At 38.8% G+C, this 26,586-nt stretch overlaps 2 protein-coding genes across 7 annotated transcripts in view; one reads left to right on the top strand and one right to left on the bottom strand.

Moving 5' to 3' along the window:
* The window catches only part of LOC133561807 (mucin-2-like), a 32,469-nt gene extending 22,357 nt beyond the window's left edge, over positions 1–10,112 (top strand). For 3 of the 6 annotated variants that reach the window (XM_061915403.1, XM_061915395.1, XM_061915413.1), the window contains exons 2-5: positions 5,234–5,404; positions 5,509–7,920; positions 7,984–8,044; positions 10,006–10,112. In XM_061915403.1, coding sequence (XP_061771387.1) covers positions 5,245–5,404; positions 5,509–7,920; positions 7,984–8,044; positions 10,006–10,072 — 2,700 coding nt within the window. In that variant the 5' untranslated portion in view covers positions 5,234–5,244 and the 3' untranslated portion in view covers positions 10,073–10,112. Of the gene's footprint in view, positions 1–914; positions 943–5,233; positions 5,405–5,508; positions 7,921–7,983; positions 8,045–10,005 lie in introns of those variants that run through there. The other 3 variants (XM_061915380.1, XM_061915418.1, XM_061915386.1) reach the window with 2 other exon arrangements.
* Positions 10,113–15,387: 5,275 nt separating this feature from the next.
* On the bottom strand, positions 15,388–22,587 carry LOC133561832 (small integral membrane protein 28-like). The gene is made up of 2 exons (XM_061915429.1): positions 19,047–22,587; positions 15,388–17,629 (listed from the first exon to the last, which is right to left on the bottom strand). Exons 1-2 carry the CDS (start codon positions 19,143–19,145, stop codon positions 17,210–17,212), a joined length of 519 nt encoding a protein of 172 aa, XP_061771413.1. The 5' UTR covers positions 19,146–22,587; the 3' UTR covers positions 15,388–17,209.
* Positions 22,588–26,586: the final 3,999 nt, after the last annotated feature.

The raw sequence follows: 26,586 nt of genomic DNA on the forward strand, positions 1-26,586 counted from the left end.
GTGTGTGTGTGTGTGTGTAAAATATAGAATAAATTTATAATTTACTTCAACATGCTTCCTCTATTTAGAAGTGGAATTATTGTAATCTGAAATGTGAACATTTCTATGTAGAAACACGATAAAACAAATGTTATTTTGTGATTATTGCTTTTATTTATTTTTTTACGTCATATCCCTTTTTTTCAGTCAGTACTCTATGTGCTAAATTAGTCCGATTTGTCGAATAATTCGGTTTCTTCTATGTCAGGGGTGTCCAAACTTTATCCACTGAGGGCCGCACACTGAAAAATCAAAGCAAGTGGGGGCCATTTTGATATTTTTTATTTTAAAAAAACAATACAATAAAAAAAATTACATTTCGGCCTCCACTCAAGCTTGATCTCAGGGACCCCGAAGGGTTTTGGTCAAACAAATTATTAAAAATGTGTCATTATTCAGTATTATTTTTTTATTATTATTCAAGTTTTAAATCTCTAGATAAACATTAGGTCTATCTGTCAAAATAATGATTTTAAAGATTTAAGTTGTATGCTTTTTGTCACCCAAAAAAATGTTAATGGGAAAATCACAAAATATGCAATATTTTCACCCAATAATTTTTTCAAGTGGAATATTTGAGATTATATAATAATTGGAGCATTAAAAAGGTCAATAACTCATAACACCATTGATTTTAATTCATTATTATTTTTTGAGCAATGACACTTAAAAACAAATCACACTAAAATTATTGGGGATCCAAAAGGGTCCTACTCATTAAATTGTTGGAAAATAAATTTAAAAAATGTTTTACCATTTACTTTTAACAGAATAATCTCGAGATCAACTTCAGATCTATCCGTCAATTATAAGTTTTATGGTTGTTTATGTTTTTTGTTTGTTCATCTTAGGCCAGGGGTCTTAAACTCACTTTAACTGGGGGCCACTGGATGCAGAGTCTTGGTGAGGCTGGGCCGCAAGAAAAGATTTCCTAAAAATAAAAATTGCATACTCCTCAGCATATATTTGTAATTAGCCGACCCACGGAAAATAATGTTATTTTTCGAAATGTGTGTTTCCGCTTTCCCTCCCTACAGCAACACGGTGGTCGGCGGATAATAGCCGGGAAAGTACCTGGATAGCGAGCGCAAAAAAGTGACGGCTCCCAGAGTGTTATCCGGCGTCATATAGAAAAATATATGTAGTGTTCATCATGTGAGGCAATGCAAATTAAACAATAAAGAAAGAAATATAACAATTTCAATTGGTCCAGGTTATCGGGGACTGTTATTACTGACGGAGAGGTGTCGCGTTGTGACTGCAGTTGGGCACGTAATAAAAACCCTCGTCTCCATCGCTTTCACTCACTTGCCGCTTTTCCACTAACGCAGGGGTAGGCAACCCAGAACGTTGAAATAGCCATTTTGGACCCAAATAACAATGCTGTCAAGCGGCATTCATATAAAACTTGCTGGCCGCACTAACGATAAACTTTCATATTAAGGTGGGGTCGCCAAATAACGTCTCGTGGGCCGCGTGTCTGAGACCCCTGTTTTAGGACCTTCTTTTAAAAAACAGCTCAGTTTTTTACATGCCAAACACAAAATATGCCCCATTTTCCTCAAAAAATATCTCCAAGTGGAATATCTAAAGCAGGGGTAGGGAACCTATGGCTCTAGAGCCAGATGTGGCTCTTTTGATGACTGCATCTGGCTCTCGGATAAATCTGAGCTGACATTGCTTAACACGATAAGTAATGAATAATTACACTTGTAATCACAGTGTTAAAAATAACGTTCGAAATATAAAAAAATCTCATGCATTTTAAATCCATCCATTCGTTTTCTACCGCACCTGGTCAAGAAGTTGCGTTAATGGTAAGAAGTTATGTATTTATTATTGGTTAGTGTGGGGCTTGTCCTCCTGGGGGTTCTTCAGACCACCTAGCACCGACATGAGAGCCTGTTTCAGGGTTACAATATTGTTTTCTTTTTCAATAAGTCTCTCAGTTGCTTCCTAGCAATTGTCTTTTCCTCTTTCGTTCTCGCTCGCGTTCTGGCTCCAGCCCCAACCCCGTCTCTCCTCCTGGCTGCTGCTTATAACAGAGCGACAGGTGATTAGATAACAAGGCACAGGTGGGCCATCCACGCATCTGTCGCTAATTTCGAGGCCGATCCTGGCAACACCCCGCTTCGCTGCAGGCCCGCAGGCCACGCCCCCTCCACAGTTAGCTTCAGAATAACAATATTATTACAAAGAATAAGAGACCTATTATACTCTAGAAATGTTGGTCTTATTTAAAAATGCACACATTTAGTTGTTCAGTGTTGATTTTTTTTTTTTAAATGGCTCTTACAGAAATACCTTTTAAAATATTTGGATTCTTGGCTCTCTCAGCCAAAAAGGTTCCCGACCCCTGATCTAAAGTGACGTAATTGGAGCCTTGAATAGGTCAATAATCCATAATGATTCTTTTTTTTTTTTAAGAAAGAAACAGCCTGCATGGCAGCTTTGTTATTAGAGTAAACATTGCAACATTTTCGTGTTACATTTCACCCGTTTGCTCTTTTATACCACTTTTTACGTTTTAAACATTTTTCAATGGTATTTTTAAAATGTGCCGTGGGGCTATTGAAAAATTCCCTGCTGGCCGCACTTTGGACACAGCTGTTCTTTGTGAAGATCTAGTTTCCATGCTCTTATCTTATGCAATGTGCCTCTCCTACACTAGGGGGCGCCTGTGGTCATTTCAGCTTGTTTAGAGTAAATACAGTAGAAGAAGAAAATGCTACGTGCTAATAAGCTAGCACTAGTAACTTTAAAAACCACGGATTTTGACAGATAAGTACAACTTTCCACTGCTTTTTGATGTTTTTGGTAATTTTTCAAAGTGTTAAAATGACACTTGTGGCTATTCGGATCACAAGAGACATACAAAAAGATCGTTTTTTTTCGTCAATTGTTTTAGGAAGTTTTTGCTTACCTGCTGTCTCGAACTGTGGGAAAGTGCTGACGTCATGTCACGTGAATAAAGTCTCCTCTTTGGGGAAATTCTTATACTTATTCAACTATTTTATGAAATACTTTATTAAAAACTGACCTATTTCAGCTGCTTATAGCTGTACCTTGTGCTTGTTCTATTGGTGAAATGGAATCAAACGTCATTATACTGCTTACTTTGGATTGGTCAAACCGAGTCACGTGACAGTGTATGCCGGAAACACGGTCGCTGATATAAGAATACGATAATTAAAGGCCTACTAAAATGAGATTTTCTTATTTAAACGGGGATATCAGGTCCATTCTATGTGTCATACTTGATCATTTCGCGATATTACCATATTTTTGCTGAAAGGATTTAGTAGAGACCATCGACGATAAAGTTCGCAACTTTTGGTCGCAGATAAAAAAGCCTTGCCTGTACCGGAAGTAGCAGACGATGTGCGCGTGACGTCACGGGTTGTGGAGCTGTTTACAATCATGGCCGCCAGCAGCGAGAGCGATTCGGACCGAGAAAGCGACAATTTCCCCATTAATTTGAGCGAGGATGAAATATTCGTAGATGAGGAAAGTTAGAGTGAAGCAAAAAAAAAAAAAAGGCGACGGCAGTGGGAGCAATTCAAACATTAGACACATTTACTAGAATAATTCTGGAAAATCCCTTATCTGCTTATTGTGTTAATAGTGTTTTAGTGAGATTATAAAGTCATACCTGAAAGTCGGAGGGCTGCGGTGACCGCCAGTTTTTCTGAGAGAAGCCAATGGAGGAGCCAAGATCACAGCTGCCTTTTTGACAGCTGCATAATCCGCTCAAGTCTCCGCTAAGAGACGACTTAATATCACAATTTTCCCATCCAAAAACTTGCAGTTCAATTACCTTTTCTCGCAGATCCTTTGACAATTCTTTTGCCTTCCCCATGACTCCGAATCCAGAAAAATCCATGCAACACTGGATTAAAGAAATTTACTGAGGTTTTATACACACACATTAAAGGCCTACTGAAAGCCACTACTATCGACCAGGCAGTCTGATAGTTTATATATCAATGATGAAATATTAACATTGCAACACATGCCAATACGGCCTTTTTAGTTTACTAAATTGCAATTTTAAAATTTCCCGCGAAGTATCCTGTTTAAAACGTCGCGGGTTGTAGCGGACATTTTTTTCCAGCCCGATCCTAGCTATAAGTAGTCTGCTTTAATCGCATAATTACACAGTATTCTGGACATCTGTGTTGCTGAATCTTTTGCAATTTTTTAAAAATTAATAATGGAGACGTCAAAGAAGAAAGATGTAGGTGGGAAGCGGTGTATTGCAGCCGCCTTTAGCAACACAAACACAGCCAGTGTTTCCTTGTTTACATTCCCGAAGGTGAAGCTTTACTATGGAACAGAGCGGTCAAGCGAACATGGTTCTCTACCACATGTCATGTGAGAAAATTGTGGTAATAAGTCGGGTCTTACCGTAGACATGTCAAAGAGGCAGCTGCGACTCTCTTGCCATCTCCGTGGCTTCCCTCAGAGACACTGGCGGTCATCACACCTGTGGCCACACCCCTCTGACTTTCAGGTACGACAGTATAATTTCACTACAATGCTAGTAACACAATAAGCAGACAAGGGATTTTCCAGAATTATCGTAGTAAATGTGTCTAATAACATCTGAATCGCTCCCGCTGCCTTTTTTTTTTTTTAGTGCTTCACTCTAACTTTCCTCATCCACGAATCTTTCATCCTAGCTCAAATTAATTGGGAAATAGTCGCTTTCTCGGTCCGAATCGCTCTCGCTGCTGGTGGCCATGATTGTAAACAATGTTCAGATGTGAGGAGCTCCACAACCCGTGACGTCACGCGCACATCGTCTGCTACTTCCGGTACAGGCAAGGCTTTTTTATTAGCGACCAAAAGTTGCGAACTTTATCATCGATGTTCTCTACTAAATCCTTTCAGCAAAAATATGGCAATATCGCGAAATGATCAAGTATGACACATAGAATGAACCTGCTATCCCCGTTTAAATAAGAACATCTCATTTCAGTAGGCCTTTAATGGTTTCCCATCAGGACGGATCCTTCAAGGTTCCATCAGGACAGATCCATTAGGGATGTGTTATCAAGAAAAATGAAAGACTGACGAGGGGAGACCTTATCCTGCCACAGGATGTGCTTCTTATCGCGGATTTACAAAACATACTTAAGTAGATTCTCTAATTTCCCTTCTAGTTAATTCCCTTGGGATCTTCTTCCCACAGAAGCTGCTGAGATGAAGTCAAAGACCATGCCGCTTGTCGTCCTCGCGGTCCTGATGATGAGGATGTGCCAGGGCCGTGTGGTCTCTCGATGTGAGCTCAAAAAGAGACTGGATGAGGTCATTGTGCTGCCTGAAGGGCTTCAAACGTTCAAAAGGAACATCCTGTCAGTAGGTCAGGAGAGGACTCTTCTTAAACATCATTTTAACTACTTCAAAGCACACAATATACTACAAACTTTTCAATCTTTCTTACACAACTTTGTTTTTACTTTCCAGTCTTGTGTGAAGTGGAGAGGGTATCCAATCTGAACACCAGTCTAGTCCGGACTGTCCCCACCATGTCAATTTTCCCTCACCCTACTACCAACACCACAAGACCTCCTGAACTACCAAACACCAACACCACAAGACCTCCTGAACCACCAGCAACCAACACCACAAGACCTCCTGAACCACCAAACACCAACACCACAAAACCTCCTGAACCACCAGCAACCAACACCACAAGACCTCCTGAACCACCAGCAACCAACACCACAAAACCTCCTGAACCACCAGCAACCAACACCACAAAACCTCCTGAACCACCAGCTACCAACACCACAAGACCTCCTGAATTACAAACTACCAACACCACAAGACCTCCTGAATCACCAGCAACCAACACCACAAGACCTCCTGAACCACCAAACACCAACACCACAAGACCTCCTGAACCACCAGCAACCAACACCACAAGACCTCCTGAACCACCAGCCACCAACACCACAAGACCTCCTGAACCACCAAACACCAACATCACAAGATCTCCTGAACCACCAAACACCAACACCACAAGGCCTCCTGAACCACCAGCAACCAACACTACAAGATCTCCTGAATCACCAAACACCAACACCACAATACCTCCTGAATCACCAGCAACCAACACCACAAGACCTCCTGAACCACCAGCAACCAACACCACAAGACCTCCTGAACCACCAGCTACCAACACCACAAGACCTCCTGAATTACAAACTACCAACACCACAAGACCTCCTGAATCACCAGCAACCAACACCACAAGACCTCCTGAACCACCAAACACCAACACCACAAGACCTCCTGAACCACCAGCAACCAACACCACAAGACCTCCTGAACCACCAGCCACCAACACCACAAGACCTCCTGAACCACCAAACACCAACATCACAAGATCTCCTGAACCACCAAACACCAACACCACAAGGCCTCCTGAACCACCAGCAACCAACACTACAAGATCTCCTGAATCACCAAACACCAACACCACAATACCTCCTGAATCACCAGCAACCAACACCACAAGACCTCCTGAACCACCAGCAACCAACACCACAAGACCTCCTGAACCACCAAACACCAACACCACAATATCTCCTGAATCACCAGCAACCAACACCACAAGATCTCCTGAACCACCAAACACCAACACCACAAGACCTCCTGAACCACCAGCCACCAACACCACAAGATCTCCTGAATCACCAAACACCAACACCACAAGACCTCCTGAACCACCAGCAACCAACACCACAAGATCTCCTGAACCACCAGCAACCAACACCACAAGGCCTCCTGAACCACCAAAAACAAACACCACAAGACCTCCTGAACCACCAACCAACACCACAAGATCTCCTGAACCACCAAACACCAACACCACAAGACCTCCTGAACTACCAACCAACACCACAAGATCTCCTGAACCACCAAACACCAACACCACAAGACCTCCTGAACTACCAACCAACACCACAAGATCTCCTGAACCACCAGCAACCAACACCACAAGGCCTCCTGAACCACCAAACACCAACACCACAAGACCTCCTGAACCACCAACGACCACCAACACAACAAGACTTCCAGAACAACCCACTAATTCCAACACCACAAGATCCCCTGAACCGCCTTCTACTACAACCACCACAGAACCCCCTGAACCAACAACTACCACAACCACCACAGAACCATCTGAACCAACAACTACCACAAGTCCTCCTGAACTACCAACTACCACAACCACCACAGAACCAACAACTACCACAGCCGCCACAGAACCACCTGAACCAACAACTACCACAGCCACCACAGAACCCCCTGAACCAACAACTACCACAAGTCCTCCTGAACTACCAACTACCACAACCACCTCAAGACTCCCTGTTGCACCAACTACCACCACCACCACCCCCACAAGACCTCCTGAACCATCAACTACCACAGCCACCCCAAGACCCCCTATACCAATAACTACCACCACCCCCACAAGTCCTCCTGAACTACCAACTACCACAACCACCTCAAGACTCCCTGTTGCACCAACTACCACCACCACCACAAGACCTCCTGAACTACCAACTACCACAACCACCACAAGACCTCTTGAAGTAGAAACCACGAGCACAATATTTTTTCAGTTGTCGAACACCAGTCTGGCAAACATATCTCGTCAGATTGAGCTGGCGGCGTTGGAGAAGCACTTGGACGAAATGTGGAGTACAAACCAAGGACCACGTAGGAAGAGACAGCTACCGGGCGACAATGTGGACCAGCAGCCGTATTCGCACACTTTGTATGGACTTTTCCAGATGTCTGACTCCATTTTCTGCGAGTTAAGCGATCCTCGGACCAACAACATCTGCACGACGCCCTGCACTGGTAAGTCTCGGTGAAGTCTTTTCAACCGCTACGTTGTCACCAACCGTCCTTTTCCTCGTCTAGCTTTCATCGACGATGACATCACGGACGACATCGAATGCTTCGTGGCCAGTCAGTACTGGATGTAAGTTCCACTCCCTACACCTTCTCCTTACATTGTTATTAATTATTTTTTAAATTATTTTATTTATTTATTTATTTATTTCATGAAAAAGGGAGTTTTTTGTGGTGGTTTTAAGTGTATCTTGCGTTTTTTATGTTGATTTAATAAAAAAAAAAATAGAATTACAGCACAGCATTTACCTATATCACACAATCCAAACAACCTTCCCTAGTCATAGTGCAAGAAAAAAAAGAAGAAAAAAAAGGCAACATAAAGTTCAACACACATAACACCACCTGCTCACTGAAGCTTGTGGATTTCATGAAAAAATGTCCATTAAAAATGTCAAAATGACACCGATTTAAAATTCATTACAATGCATGATGGGAAAATGCAAAAAACTCTCCCCATGCTTGGCACATTTTAACTGCTGGATATTTCCGATCGCTTACAAAACGTTAAGGGCGTCGTCACGGAAGTAAAGAATAACTTTTAATTTTCCAATTATATTAATTATACATCCATTATATCAATTATTATGGATAATAATAAACACACATATATATACAGTCGTGGTCAAAAGTTTACATACACCTGTAAAGAACATCATGTCATGGCTGGTTTGAGTTTCCAATCATTTCTACAACTCTTCTTTTTTTGTGATGGAGTGATTGGAGCACATACTTGTTGCTCACAAAAAAAAACAACATTCATGAAGTTTGCTTCTTTTATGAATGTATTATGGCTCTACCATTAATCCCAGGAACACCACACCTACCGTCAAGCATGGTGGTTAAGGGCGTCATCACGGAAGTTAAGAATAATTTTAAATTTTCCAATTATATTAATTATACATCCATTATATCAATTATTATGGATAATAATAAACACATATATATATACAGTCGCGGTCAAAAGTTTACATACACCTGTAAAGAACATCATGTCATGGCTGGTTTGAGTTTCCAATCATTTCTACAACTCTTATTTTTTTGTGATGGAGTGATTGGAGCACATACTTGTTGCTCACAAAAAAAAAACATTCATGAAGTTTGCTTCTTTTATCAATCAATCAATCAATCAATGTTTACTTATATAGCCCTAAATCACTAGTGTCTCAAAGGGCTGCACAAACCACAACACAAACCACTACGACATCCTCGGTAGGCCCACATAAGGGCAAGGAAAACTCACACCCAGTGGGACGTCGGTTATGAATGTATTATGGCTCTACCATTAATCCCAGGAACACCATACCTACGGTCAAGCATGGTGGTGGTAGTATTATGCTCTGGGCTTGTTTTGCTGCCAATGGAACTGCTGCTTTACAGAGAGTTAATGGGACAATTAAAAAATGAGAATTACCTCCAAATTCTTCATAAAAGAACCAAACTGTTACGACGGGGGATGCAACTTACCGCGAGGTTCCTTCCACCGGGATGCAGACAGACGACTCCGGACAGGACTTGCAGGTAGGAACATGATTTAATCTTCAAAATCAAACATGTGCCAAAAACACAAAACAAGCAGAAGGAAAAGCTAAGGTTACTTCTTAGCACAGGAAGCATAAACTCGGAGACAAGAACTACAAACCTAACTGTTGCTTGAAGCCAACAACGAAGCCAGAGAGGTGGATAAATAGCTCTCTGATTAGCGGGGGACTGCAGGTGAGCGTGCAGACCACTAACCAGAGGCAGGTGACCCAAATTAATCCCCGTAGAAACCAAAAAAAACCCAAAGGTGCACAAGACAAATAACAGAAAATAACAAAAACACAAACTTCATGAATGTTTTTTTTTTTACCAACAATTATGTGCTCCAATCACTTTATCACACAAAAAATAATAGTTGTGGAAATGTTTGGATGTATAATTTTTTTTTAGCTCAATCCAGTCAAAAAGTGTGGACACCCCTGATTTAATGTGTCTCATGTTTAAAAATGTATTCAAACTTTTTTTTTTTTCCTTTTATGAAACCAACAGGAATGTCTTCAGGGCGGCCAGCCCTCAGTGTTATGCCAGCACCGACTTCCTTGATGAGTGTGTTTGATCTCGTAACAACAATAAATTCTTTCTTGCGCAGCGTTAAACCCCCGTCCACTGTTTTCTTTGCGGGAATCACTCAGTCTAACATAAAAGTGGACTTCGTTTTCCAGTGGGGTTTTTTTCGGAATTTCTTTCTATGCAAAAGTATTTATTTGAGATCTCAAATAGCGTACGTTTGCAGAGAAGCAGCTGCAAACAGAAAGAAGGAAGAGAGCAAAAAAACATAAAGAAAGACATTTTTCGGATATTTCTGTCCGCCGTGAAGATGTGAGAAGACCGAGGAGGAGTTGCTGCGAAAGGAATGTTTTGGTTAAATCTTGGGAAAGGCAGCAATACAGCATCAATCACTCAAGTAACCTTTGACCAAAAGACAAATACAATATGAGTTAGTAATCACAACAATTTTTGCCTCATGTTCTCAGGTGTTTTTTAAATAACTTTATTAATACAGAGGTGTGTTGTTGTTTTTTTAAGTACCTTTATTAATACACACGTAGGGTTTTTTTTTAATAACTTTACACAGACGGAGGTATTTTTTTTAAATAATTAACACAGACTGAGGTGTTTTTTAATAACTTTATTAACACAGACGGAATTGTTTTTTTTAAATAACTTTATTAACACAGATGGAATGTTTTTTTTAAATAACTATTAAGACAGATGAGGGTGCTTTTATTAAAATACATTTATTAACACAGACCGAAGTGTTTTTTAAATAACTATTAACACGGACAGAGGTGTTTTTTTCAAACTTTATCAACACACACAGAGGTGTTTTTAAAAATAACTTTAACAGACGGGGTGTTTTTTTAAATAACTTTATTAACACAGACGGAATTGTTTTTTGTTAAATAACTATTAACACAGATGGGGGTGATTTTTAAATAACTATGAACACAGATGGAGGTGGGTTTTTTAAAATAACTTTATTAACACAGATATGGATGTGTTTTTTAAAATAACTTTATTAACACGGACGGAATTGTTGTTTAAATAACTTTAATAACACAGACGCATGTTTTTAAATAACTGTTAACACAGACGGAGGTCGGGTTTTTTAAATAACTTTATCAACACAGACATGGATGTGTTTTGGAAAAAAAAGTTATTAACACGGACAGAATTGTTTAAATAACTTTATTAACCCAGACAGAATTGTTGTTTAAATAACTTTATTAACACAGAAATGTAAGTATTTTCTAAAATAACTTTATTAATACAGACGGAGGTGTTTTTTAAACAACTTTATTAATACAGATGTTTTTTTTTTTAAATACCTTTATTAATACACACATATTTTTTTTTTATAACTTTACACAGGCGGAAGTGTTTTTTTTTTTTTAAATAACTTAATTAACACAGCCTGATGTGTTTTTTAATAACTCAGACATGAAGGTATTTCTTAAATAACTTTGTTAACACAGACTGAATTGTTTTTCTAAATAACTTTATTAACACAGACAGAATGTTTTTTTTTAAATAACTATTAACACGGAAGGAGGTGCTTTTATTAAAACACATATATTAACTCAGACGGAGGTGTTTTTTTAAATAACTATTAACACAGACAGACATTTTTTTTCAAACTTTATCAACACACACAGAGGTGTTTTTAAAAATAACTTTAACAGACGGGGTGTTTTTTTAAATAACTTTATTAACACAGACGGAATTGTTTTTTTTGTTAAATAACTATTAACACAGATGGGGGTGATTTTTAAATAACTATGAACACAGATGGAGGTGGGTTTTTTTAAATAACTTTATTAACACAGATATGGATGTGTTTTTTAAAATAACTTTATTAACACGGACGGAATTGTTGTTTAAATAACTTTAATAACACAGACGCATGTTTTTAAATAACTGTTAACACAGACGGAGGTCGGGTTTTTTAAATAACTTTATCAACACAGACATGGATGTGTTTTTGAAAAAAAAGTTATTAACACGGACAGAATTGTTTAAATAACTTTATTAACCCAGACAGAATTGTTGTTTAAATAACTTTATTAACACAGAAATGTAAGTATTTTCTAAAATAACTTTATTAATACAGACGGAGGTGTTTTTTAAACAACTTTATTAATACAGATGTTTTTTTTTTTTAAGTACCTTTATTAATACACACATATTTTTTTTTTATAACTTTACACAGGCGGAAGTGTTTTTTTTTTTTTTAAATAACTTAATTAACACAGCCTGATGTGTTTTTTAATACCTCAGACATGAAGGTGTTTCTTAAATAACTTTGTTAACACAGACGGAATTTTTTTTCTAAATAACTTTATTAACACAGACAGAATGTTTTTTTTTAAATAACTATTAACACGGAAGGAGGTGCTTTTATTAAAATACATATATTAACTCAGACGGAGGTGTTTTTTTAAATAACTATTAACACAGACAGACATTTTTTTTCAAACTTTATCAACACACACAGAGGTGTTTTTAAAAATAACTTTAACAGACGGGGTGTTTTTTTAAATAACTTTATTAACACAGACGGAATTGTTTTTTTGTTAAATAACTATTAACACAGATGGGGGTGATTTTTAAATAACTATGAACACAGATGGAGGTGGGTTTTTTAAAATAACTTTATTAACACAGATATGGATGTGTTTTTTAAAATAACTGTATTAACACGGACGGAATTGTTGTTTAAATAACTTTATTAACACAGACGCATGTTTTTAAATAACTCTTAACACAGACGGAGGTCGGGTTTTTTAAATAACTTTATCAACACAGACATGGATGTGTTTTTGAAAAAAAAGTTATTAACACGGACAGAATTGTTTAAATAACTTTATTAACCCAGACAGAATTGTTGTTTAAATAACTTTATTAACACAGAAATGTAAGTATTTTCTAAAATAACTTTATTAATACAGACGGAGGTGTTTTTTAAACAACTTTATTAATACAGATGTTTTTTTTTTTTAAGTACCTTTATTAATACACACATATTTTTTTTTTATAACTTTACACAGGCGGAAGTGTTTTTTTTTTTTTGAATAACTTAATTAACACAGCCTGATGTGTTTTTTAATACCTCAGACATGAAGGTGTTTCTTAAATAACTTTGTTAACACAGACGGAATTGTTTTTCTAAATAACTTTATTAACACAGACAGAATGTTTTTTTTAAAATAACTATTAACATGGAAGGAGGTGCTTTTATTAAAATACATATATTAACTCAGACGGAGGTGTTTTTTTAAATAACTATTAACACAGACAGACATTTTTTTTCAAACTTTATCAACACACACAGAGGTGTTTTTAAAAATAACTTTAACAGACGGGGTGTTTTTTTAAATAACTTTATTAACACAGACGGAATTGTTTTTTTGTTAAATAACTATTAACACAGATGGGGGTGATTTTTAAATAACTATGAACACAGATGGCGGTGGGTTTTTTAAAATAACTTTATTAACACAGATATGGATGTGTTTTTTAAAATAACTGTATTAACACGGACGGAATTGTTGTTTAAATAACTTTATTAACACAGACGCATGTTTTTAAATAACTATTAACACAGACGGAGGTCGGGTTTTTTAAATAACTTTATCAACACAGACATGGATGTGTTTTTGAAAAAAAAGTTATTAACACGGACAGAATTGTTTAAATAACTTTATTAACCCAGACAGAATTGTTGTTTAAATAACTTTATTAACACGGGCACGTAAGTGTTTTCTAAAATAACTTTATTAATACAGACGGAGGTGTTTTTTTAATAACTTTATGAACAGAGACATGCAGGTGTTTTTTAAAATAACTTTATTAACATGGACAGAAGTGTTTTTAAAACAACTTTATTAACACAGACGGAAGTGTTTTTTTTTAAATGTTATTAACACGGATGGACGTGTTTTTTTAAATAACTTTATTAACACAGACCGACTTTTTTAAAATAACTTTATTAACCCAGACGGAGGTGTTTTTTTAAAATAACTATTAACACAGACGGAGGTGGGGGGTTTTAAATACATTTATTAACACAGAAGGAGGTGTTTTTAAAATATATATATATATATTAACACAGACGGAGGTGTTTTTTAAATAACTTTATTAACAAAGACGGAATTGTTTTTTAAAATAATTTATCGAGACGGACAAAAGAGTCTACAACAGAACTGAACTTACATAAATCAGACTGAACACTCAATTTGCCTCAATCAATAAAATGTTGTCAATATTTATTGATCCACTAAAGTTGACTAAGGTAAGATTAATTAAAGCTGACCAAGGTCTGATCCACCAATGGTGACTAAGATATATGATTCATTAAAGCTGACTAAGGTCTGACTAACTAAAGCTGACTAAGGTCAAATCCACTGAAGGGGACTAAGGTATGATTCACTAAAACTGACTAAGGTCTGACTTACTAAAGCTGACAAGGTCTGATCCACTAAAGTTGACTAAGGTAAGATTAATTAAAGCTGACCACGGTCTGATCCACCAATGGTGACTAAGGTATGATTCATTAAAACTGACTTAAGGTCTGACTTACTAAAGCTGACCAAGGTCTGATCCACTAAAGGTGACCAAGGTCTGATCCACCAATGGTGACTAAGGTATGATTCATTAAAGATGACTAAGGTCTGACTTACTAAAGCTGACTAAGATCGGATCCACTGAAGGGGACTAAGGTATGATTCACTAAAACTGACTAAGGTCTGACTAACTAAAGCTGACTAAGGTCGGATCCACTGAAGGGGACTAAGGTATGATTCACTAAAACTGACTAAGGTCTGACTTGCTAAATCTGACCAAGGTCTGATCCACTAAAGGTGACTAAGGTAAGATTCATTAAAGCTGACCAAGGTCTGTTCCACCAATGGTGACTAAGGTATGATTCATTAAAGCTGACTAAGGTCTGACTTACTAAAGCTGACCAAGGTCTGCGTTGCAGTTTTCAATAGGAACTTTGCCCCTGCCAAGATGGCCGCCACGTAGGCACGTGACAAGACACACGCGCGTGCGCGAAAAAAGCAAACATGTGACGTCTGACGTCATCCTGAACCAGGAAGTTGTCTGCTTTCAGCGCATACATTTTTTTTTTGTGTCTCGACTTCGATCTAAAAAGTTTTAAACACGACATCATAACTTTTCAACAAATATTTAGGCGTGATCTAAAATATGACACAACATTTAATCGAGGAAAAGCGTACAAGCAGTAAAAAGATGTCATGGAAGTATGTAAGAACTGCAGTTTGTTGTTTGAAGCTGTATTTATTGACGTTGGACACCAGGGGGCAGTAGAACACCACAACAAGCAGAACGGTGCACTTTTTAGGCAGCTTTACGCCACTTGGTGGTCACGTAGTGGACGTGATAACACGATGACGTCATCGCGTGGACACACAATGGAGGACATCCTTCTTCTTCACCATTCCAGTGTGTCTAGCTCCGCCCCTTTAGTCACCCGCCCACTTGAAGCTGCCAAAAAGTGGTACGGTATGGTTCGGCATTATTATGGTATGGTATGGCATGGTACGATATTGTCCGGCATTATATGGTCCGATACGATATATGATTATATGGTACAGTATGATTATGGTATGGTATGATATGGTACGGTATGATTATGGTATGGTGAGGTTCAGCATGATATGGTACAGTAAGGTCTAGTATGCTATGGTACGGCATGGTCTGGCATGATATGGTACGGTAAGATCCAGTTATATGGTACGGTATGATTATGGTATGGTAAGGTTCAGCATGATATGGTACGGTATGGTCTGGCATGATATGGTAAGGTATGGTCTGGCATGATATGGTACGGCATGATTCTGGTCCAGTATAGTCCGGCATAAGATTGTACGGTATGGTCCAGCATGAAATAGTATGGCATGGTCTAGTATGATACGGCATGGTATGGTACAGTATGGTCTGGTATGATTATGGTACGGTATCGTTCAGTTTGATAGGGTATATCATGATCCGGCACGGTATGATCCGGCATTATATGGTACGGTATGATTGTGGCATGGTACGGTTTGGCATGACATGACACAGTAAGATAATGGTACGATATGAGTATGATACGGTATGATATGGTACAGTATGGTCCAGCATGATATAGTACGGTATGGTCTAGTATGGTATGGTATGGTCTGGCATGATAAGGTACAGTATGGTCTGGTATGATTATGGTACGGCATCGTTCAGTTTTATATGTCATATTATGTCGTCCGGCATGATATGGTACGATATGATTATGGTATGGTACGGTTTGGCATGACATGATACGGTAAGACAACGGTACAGTATGATATGGTACGGTATGGTCTAATATGATTATGGTACGGTATCGTTCAGTTTGATATGGTATATTATGATCCAGCATGACATGGTACGGCATGATTATGGTCCAGTGTAGTCCGGCATGGTCCGGCATGATATATTACGGCATGGTCTAGTATGATATGGCATGGTATGGTATGATTATAGTACGGCATCGTTCAGTTTGATATGGTATATTATGATCCGGCATGATATGGTAAGATATGATTATGGTATGGCATGGTTTGGCATGACATGATACGGTAAGCTACTGGTACGGTATGATTATGGTACAGTATGGTTCGGCACGATATAGTACCAAATGGTTATGGTACAGTATGGTCCAGCATGTCATGGTAGGGTATAATTATGGTACGGTATGGTCTGGCATGATATGCTGCGGTATGATTATGGTATGGTCTGGCATGATATGGTACACTATGGTCCAGTATGACATGGTCCAGTATGATATGGTACGGTATGGTCGGGCTTGATACGGTCCTGTATGATGATGTTACAGTATGGTCCAGCATGATATGGTACGGTACAGTCTAGCGTGACACGGAATGGTACGGTCCAGCATGGACAAAGTGTACCGCTTGGTAGAAACTGGACTCGGGACTCCTGATTGTGGACCAAAAAGTGGTGCACTTCACGAATGCTCACAAAGGAAAGCAAAAGAATCCTGTCAGTCTTTGAGAGGACGCTTGGACAACATGGCTTGAAAACGGGGTCAAAGTCCGTCCGTGTACATTGACGTGCACCTCAACCTGGTTCTGTAGCGCCACCAAGAACCAAAAGCAGGGTCGAGATTGTTCTGGAGCGGTGGAGCGTCGGATCACACGTAGCGACCGCCGGCCCTGATCTCCGGGCACAGCCTGGCCTCCAGGTCTTCGATCCGGACGGACTCGGCGTCCTTGGAGCTGGCGAGGCTGGCGGCCCTGGTGATCTTGGTCAGGGTCTCTTCGTAGGGCGGGGGCAGGTACACCATGACGAAGACGCCGTCGGAGCCGGTGGAACTGGTGCTGCCGTGGCGCTCGGCGTTCAGAGTCAGCGAGGACAGGAACTCGGCGCCGCTGCCGTCGGCGTCCCGCAGGTCCAGGGCCACGAAGTCAGCCAGGCTCAGCTTGGACCTGGAACAACGGCGGCACGCCAGGACCAGCGCCAGGACCAGCAGGAGGACCGAGGCCGTCGGGAGGACCACGTAGACCAGCAACTCGTACTTCCCGTCTTCTCCCAGGTCGTTCCAGTTGAAGCCCTGCGCGCATGTGAGTGCACGTGTGAGTGCACGTATTGATCCAATAATCAATAATCATTCAGAAAGAGTAAATTAATAATGTGTTGAGTCATATTTTAGTCTGCAACTTGAAGAGAAATGAACTAATAAAGAGAAAGAGGACAAACAGCGACGTTTGGTGGACAACTTGGTAACTGCACCCCAGGACAGTATTTGGTATATTTAAATATCCATCCATGTTCTACCGTTTGTCCCTCCCGGGGTCCAGGTGGGCGGCTGGAGCCTATCCCGGCAGTACTAGGGCGGAAGGTGGGGTGCACCCTGGACAAGGAAGGCGGAGTACACCCTGGACAAGGATGGTGGGGTACTCCTGGACTGGGAGAATATATATATATATATATATATATATATATATATACATACACACACACATAGGGACAAGCGGTAGGAAATGGATGGATGATATATATACACACACATACATACATACATACATACATATATATGTATGTATATATATACATATGCATATATAATATATATATATATATATATATACATATGCATACATACATACAGTACATATATATACACATATATATACACATAAATGTATATATGTATACATATATATGTATATATATATTTATATATACATATATATATATACATATATATGTATACATATACAGTATATGTATACATATACACATATATGCATACATATACACATATATGTATATATACACATATATATACATACATATATATGTATACATATATACATACATATATATACACACAAATGTATATATGTATATATATGTATATATATACATATATATGTATACATATATATGTATATATATACACACATATGTATACATATACACATATACATGCATACATATATATATGCATATATATGTATACATACGTACATACATACATATATATACACACACACACACACACACACACACACACACACACACACACACACACACACACACATAACCTGCTAAATAGTCAGCATCACACATTCTACGAATCAGTTAACAAGTCATCACCGCACACCCTGCTGACCAGCCAACTAGTTGACTTATCACACATTCTATTAACCATCTAACTAGTCATCATCACATGCCCTACTAACCAGCTAACTAGTCAACACCATATATCATATTAACCAGCTAACTTGTCATCATCACATACCATACTAAACAAGATAACTAGTCATCACCACATATTATATTACCAGCTAACTAGTCGTCACCACACCACCACATTCTAACTAGTTAACTAGTCATCATAACTCAACCTACTAACCAGCTAACTCGTCATCACTACCAAGGAGCTCCTTGATGGAGGTCATCCCAGCAAAAGCTGGTAGCAAGTGATGTTGGTGCTGGTGGTTGACAAGGTGAGACTAACCCACCTGCTTGTCCTGGCCCGAAGGAGGCGAGGTGACCCAGTCGTACGAGCCCCGACCCGCCGGGCCGAACCTCCTCCAGCTGCTCTCCAGGAGCCCGCGCATGCTTCAGGCGGCGTGTCGGCTTGTGATCCCTGATCTTGTGCAGCGCTTAAACAGGTTGGGGGCGGGGCTCAGTCTGGTGGGAGGGGCAGCGGCTCACGTGCACACGCACATGCACGTGACATCTGCATTAGCAACATCAGCAGCAGCAGCATAGCAATCAACACCCTCACTTGTCTGTCAACATCATCATCGGCATGTGCATCAACATCAACAACAGCTTCAGAACCGGCAACATCAGCAAAATCATCATCAGCATCATAAACATAAGCAACATGGTTAAAATCATCAACATCAGTGACATCATCAACATCATCAATATCATCAACATCAGTAACTTTACAAACATCAACATCAGAAACATCATCATCAATATCATCAACATCAGCAACATTACAGAAATCAACATCAGAACATCTGCAACATCAGCAACATCAGCAACATCATCAGTATCATCAATAACATCAACATCAGCAACATCATCATCGTCAACAACAGCAACATCATCAACATCAGAAACATAAGCAACATGGTTAAAATAATATCAGTAACATCAGTAATATCAACATCAGCAACAATACAAACAACACCAGAAACATCAGCAACATCATCAGTATCAACAATGTCATCAACATCATTAACATTAGCAACATCATCAACATCGGCAACATCAGTAACAACAGCAACATTACAAACATCTATATCAGAAACATCATCAACATTACAAACACCATCATTACAAACATCAGCAACATCATCAATATAATCGACATCAGCAACGTCATCATCAACATTAGCAACATCATCAACATCAGCAAAATCATCAACATCATCAATATAATCAACATCAGCAACATCATCAAAATAATCAACATCAGCAACATCATCAATATAATCAACATCATCAACATCAGCAAAATCATCAATATCATCAAAATAATCAACATCAGCAACATCATCAACATCAGCAAAATCATCAACGTCATTAATATAATCAACATCAGCAACATCATCAATATGAGCAACATCAGCATCAACATCAGTAAAATCATCAATATCATCTATATAATCAACATCAGCAACATCATTATCAACATCAGCAAAATTATCAATATAATCAATATCAGCAACATCATCAATATAATCAACATCAGCAACATCATCAATATAATCAACATCATCAACATCAGCAAAATCATCAATATCATCAAAATAATCAACATCAGCAACATCATCAACATCAGCAAAATCATCAACATCATCAATATAATCAACATCAGCAACATCATCAAAATAATCAACATCAGCAACATCATCAATATAATCAACATCATCAACATCAGCAAAATCATCAATATCATCAAAATAATCAACATCAGCAACATCATCAACATCAGCAAAATCATCAACGTCATTAATATAATCAACATCCGCAACATCATCAATATGAGCAACATCAGCATCAACATCAGTAAAATCATCAATATCATCTATATAATCAACATCAGCAACATCATTATCAACATCAGCAAAATTATCAATATAATCAATATCAGCAACATCATCAATATAATCAACATCAGCAACATCATCATCAACATCAGCGAAATCATCAACATCAGCAGCATCATCAATATAATCAACATCAGCAACATCATCAATATAATCAACATCAGCAATATCATGATCATCATCAGCAAAATCATCAACATCATCAATATAATCAACATCAGCAAAATCCTCAACATCATCAATATGATCAACATCCGCAACATCATCAATATAATCAACATCAGCAAGACCATCAGCAAAATCATCAACAACATCAGCATAATCATCAACATCATCAATAAAATTAACATCAGCAACATCATCAACATCAGCAAAATGATCAACATCAGCAACATCAACATCAGCAAAATCATCAATATGATCAACATCAGCAAAATCATCAACATCAACATCATCAATATCAGCAAAATCATCAACATCATCAATATAATCAACATCAGAAACATAAGCAACATGGCTAAAATAATATCAGTAACATCAGCAATATCAACATCAGCATAATTACAAACAACACCAGAAACATCAGCAACGTCATCAGTATCAACAATGTCATCAACATCATTAACATTAGCAACATCATCAACATCGGCAACATCAGTAACAACAGCAACATTACAAACATCTATATCAGAAACATCATCAACATTACAAACACCATCATTACAAACATCAGCAACATCATCAATATAATCAACATCAGCAACGTCATCATCAACATTAGCAACATCATGAACATCAGCATAATCATCAACATCATCAATATAATCAACATCAGCAACATCATCAAAATAATCAACATCAGCAACATCATCAATATAATCAACATCATCAACATCAGCAAAATCATCAAAATAATCAACATCAGCCACATCATCAACATCAGCAAAATCATCGTCATTAATATAATCAACATCCGCAACATCATCAATATGAGCAACATCAGCATCAACATCAGTAAAATCATCAATATCATCTATATAATCAACATCAGCAACATCATTATCAACATCAGCAAAATCATCAATATAATCAATATCAGCAATATCATCAATATAATCAACATCAGCAACATCATCATCAACATCATCAATATAATTAAAATCAGCAAAATCCTCAACATCATCAATATGATCAACATCCGCAACATCATCAATATAATCAACATCAGCAAGACCATCAGCAAAATCATCAACAACATCAGCATAATCATCAACATCATCAATAAAATTAACATCAGCAACATCATCAACATCAGCAAAATGATCAACATCAGCAACATCAACATCAGCAAAATCATCAATATGATCAACATCAGCAAAATCATCAACATCAACATCAACAAAATCATCAACATCATCAATATCAGCAAAATCATCAACATCATCAATATAATCAACATCAGCAACATCAGCAAAATCATCAATATAATCAACATCAGCAACATTAGTTAGGTAGTTAGTGAGTATAGTTAGTTGGGACAGTTAGGGTAGTTAGTGAGTGTAGTTAGTTAATGTAGGCAGTCAGTGTAGTTAGTGGGGGTAGCTAGTTGGAGTAGTCAGTTCGAGGTAGTTAGTGAGGGTAGCTATTTGAGATAGTCAGGGTAGTTATCGAAGGTAGTGAGTGTAGTTAGTTAATGTCGGCAATCAGGGTAGTTAGTGAGGGTAGCTAGTGTGGTAGTTAGTGAGTTTAGTTAGTGGGGTATTTAGGGTAGCTAGTGAGTATAGTTAGTGAGTGCAGTTAGTTCATGTAGGCAGTCAGGGTAGTTAGTGGGATAGCGAGTGAGGTTAGTTTGTTAAGTAAGTGAAGGTAAGGAGGTAGTTAGTGAGGGTAAACCTGGCAGAATGTGTGTAGGTATTTCCACACAACACTAACACAAAGCAGTCATGTACATACAGTACAGTATATGCACATATGTGTATATATATACATATATATATACATATACATACACATATATATATATACACATATATATACACATATATACACATACATTCATACATATATACATATTTATATACACATATATATATATACACATATATATATATACATACATACATACATATAGACATATATATACATATACGTATATATATACATATATACATACATACATATAAATATATACAAATATACAAAAAAAAAATATATATACATACATATAGACATATATACATATATATATATACACACATACATATATATATATATATATATATATATATATATATATATATATATACACACATACATATATATATATATATATATATATATATATATACACACATACATATATATATATATATATATATATATATATATATGTATATATATATATATATATATATATATATATATATATATATATATATATATATAAAGTGCAGTATATGCCACCCTGTCCACTTTCTTAGAGAGGAAGTTTTTGCTGTCCTCAGTGGCCAGACTTCATGGTCAGTCCTCCACACGTCACATGTCTTCAACTTGAGCGTCATGGAGTCCACTTCAGAAGAGTCAAAGACAGGTTAGCTGACAGGTGCTAATGCTAATGGTGTTTAGCGTGTTTGCTAAATGAGCAGGTTAGCATGAAAGTAGAAGAGCGAGGAGGACATGTCCGCCATGTCAACATTCAACATCTGTCCCTCAGGATTTGTGCTCAGAGGATTAGCGTGCAGCCTGCAGATGTAATCACTGCTCACGTGGCCAGCAAGGCACGCTCACACCAGGACCCAAGACCTGCCGGGACACCCAGCACCAATAATCCTGCTCACAACACAACAGATACTGTCCTGTCATGTCTGTCATGTCTGTCATGTCCGTCATGTCTGTCATGTCTGTGATGTCCATCATGTCCATCATCTCTAGCATGTCCATCATGTCCGTTATGTCCGTCATGTCCATCATATCTGTGATGTCCATCATGTCTGTGATGTCCATCATGTCCATCATGTCCATCATGTCCATCATGTCCGTCATGTCCATCATGTCTGTGATGTCCATCATGTCCATCGTGTCTGTCATGTCCATTATGTCTGTGATGTCCATCATCTCTAGCATGTCCATCATCCCTGTCATGTCCACCATGTCCGTCATGTCCATCATATCTGTGATGGCCATCATGTCTGTGATGTCCATCATCTCTAGCATGTCCATCATCCCTGTCATGTCCATCATGTCCGTCATGTCCATCATGTCTGTCATGTCCATCATGTCTGTGATGTCCATTATGTCCGTTATGTCCATCATGTCTGTGATGTCCATCATCTCTAGCATGTCCATCATGTCCATTATGTCCGTCATGTCCATCATGTCTGTCATGTCCATCATGTCCATAATGTCTGTCATGTCCATCATGTCTGTGATGTCCATCATCTCTAGCATGTCCATCATGTCTGTCATGTCCATCATGTCTGTGATGTCCATCATCTCTAGCATGTCCATCATCCCTGTCATGTCCATCGTGTCTATCATGTCCATCGTGTCTGTGATGTCCATTATGTCCATCGTGTCTGTGACGTCCATCATGTCTGTGATGTCCATCATCCCTGTCATGTCCATCGTGTCTATCATGTCCATCATCCCTGTCATGTCCATCGTGTCTATCATGTCCATCATGTCTGTGATGTCCATCATGTCCATCATGTCTGTGATGTCCATCATGTCCATCGTGTCTGTGATGTCCATCATGTCCATCGTGTCTGTGATGTCCATTATGTCCATCATGTCTGTGATGTCCATCATCTCTAGCATGTCCATCATGTCCATTATGTCCGTCATGTCCATCATGTGCATCATGCCTGTGATGTCTATCATGTCTGTGATGTCCATCATGTCTGTCATGTCCATCATGTCTGTGATGTCCATCATCTCTAGCATGTCCATCATGTCCATTATGTCTGTCATGTCCATCATGTCTGTGATGTCCATCATCTCTAGCATGTCCATCATGTCCCATCATGTCTGTGATGTCCATCATGTCCATCGTGTCTGTCATGTCCATCATGTCTGTGATGTCCATTATGTCCGTTATGTCCATCATGTCTGTGATGTCCATCATCTCTAGCATGTCCATCATGTCCATTATGTCCGTCATGTCCATCATGTCTGTCATGTCCATCATGTCCATAATGTCTGTCATGTCCATCATGTCTGTGATGTCCATCATCTCTAGCATGTCCATCATGTCCATTATGTCCGTCATGTCCATCATGTCTGTCATGTCCATCATGTCCATAATGTCTGTCATGTCCATCATGTCTGTCATGTCCATCATATCTGTGATGTCCATCATGTCTGTGATGTCCATCATCTCTAGCATGTCCATCATCCCTGTCATGTCCATCGTGTCTATCATGTCCATCATGTCTGTGATGTCCATCATGTCCATCGTGTCTGTGATGTCCATCATGTCCATCGTGTCTGTGATGTCCATTATGTCCATCATGTCTGTGATGTCCATCATGTCTGTGATGTCCATCATCCCTGTCATGTCCATCGTGTCTATCATGTCCATCATGTCTGTGATGTCCATCATGTCCATCATGTCTGTGATGTCCATCATGTCCATCGTGTCTGTGATGTCCATCATGTCCATCGTGTCTGTGATGTCCATTATGTCCATCATGTCTGTGATGTCCATCATCTCTAGCATGTCCATCATGTCCATTATGTCCGACATGTCCATCATGTCCATCATGTCTGTGATGTCCATCATCTCTAGCATGTCCATCATGTCCATTATGTCCGACATGTCCATCATGTCTGTCATGTCCATCATGTCTGTGATGTCCATCATCTCTAGCATGTCCATCATGTCCATTATGTCTGTCATGTCCATCATGTCTGTGATGTCCATCATCTCTAGCATGTCCATCATGTCCCATCATGTCTGTGATGTCCATCATGTCCATCGTGTCTGTCATGTCCATCATGTCTGTGATGTCCATTATGTCCGTTATGTCCATCATGTCTGTGATGTCCATCATCTCTAGCATGTCCATCATGTCCATTATGTCCGTCATGTCCATCATGTCTGTCATGTCCATCATGTCCATAATGTCTGTCATGTCCATCATGTCTGTGATGTCCATCATCTCTAGCATGTCCATCATGTCCATTATGTCCGTCATGTCCATCATGTCTGTCATGTCCATCATGTCCATAATGTCTGTCATGTCCATCATGTCTGTGATGTCCATCATCTCTAGCATGTCCATCATCCCTGTCATGTCCACCATGTCCGTCATGTCCATCATATCTGTGATGGCCATCATGTCTGTGATGTCCATCATCTCTAGCATGTCCATCATCCCTGTCATGTCCATCATGTCCGTCATGTCCATCATGTCTGTCATGTCCATCATGTCTGTGATGTCCATTATGTCCGTTATGTCCATCATGTCTGTGATGTCCATCATCTCTAGCATGTCCATCATGTCCATTATGTCCGTCATGTCCATCATGTCTGTCATGTCCATCATGTCCATAATGTCTGTCATGTCCATCATGTCTGTGATGTCCATCATCTCTAGCATGTCCATCATGTCTGTCATGTCCATCATGTCTGTGATGTCCATCATCTCTAGCATGTCCATCATCCCTGTCATGTCCATCGTGTCTATCATGTCCATCGTGTCTGTGATGTCCATTATGTCCATCGTGTCTGTGATGTCCATCATGTCTGTGATGTCCATCATCCCTGTCATGTCCATCGTGTCTATCATGTCCATCATCCCTGTCATGTCCATCGTGTCTATCATGTCCATCATGTCTGTGATGTCCATCATGTCCATCATGTCTGTGATGTCCATCATGTCCATCGTGTCTGTGATGTCCATCATGTCCATCGTGTCTGTGATGTCCATTA

The sequence above is a fragment of the Nerophis ophidion genome, linkage group LG01 (assembly GCF_033978795.1).
Source record: "Nerophis ophidion isolate RoL-2023_Sa linkage group LG01, RoL_Noph_v1.0, whole genome shotgun sequence".
NCBI lineage: Eukaryota > Metazoa > Chordata > Actinopteri > Syngnathiformes > Syngnathidae > Nerophis > Nerophis ophidion.

What these genes read in the sequence shown, in the direction of transcription:
- LOC133561832 (XM_061915429.1), bottom strand. Translation starts at nt 19,145, where the DNA reads ATGCGCGGGCTCCTGGAGAGCAGCTGGAGGAGGTTCGGCCCGGCGGGT. An exon ending in CTTCGGGCCAGGACAAGCAG is followed by an intron (nt 17,630 to 19,046) that starts GTGGGTTAGTCT and finishes ACATGCGCGCAG; the next exon opens with GGCTTCAACTGGAACGACCT.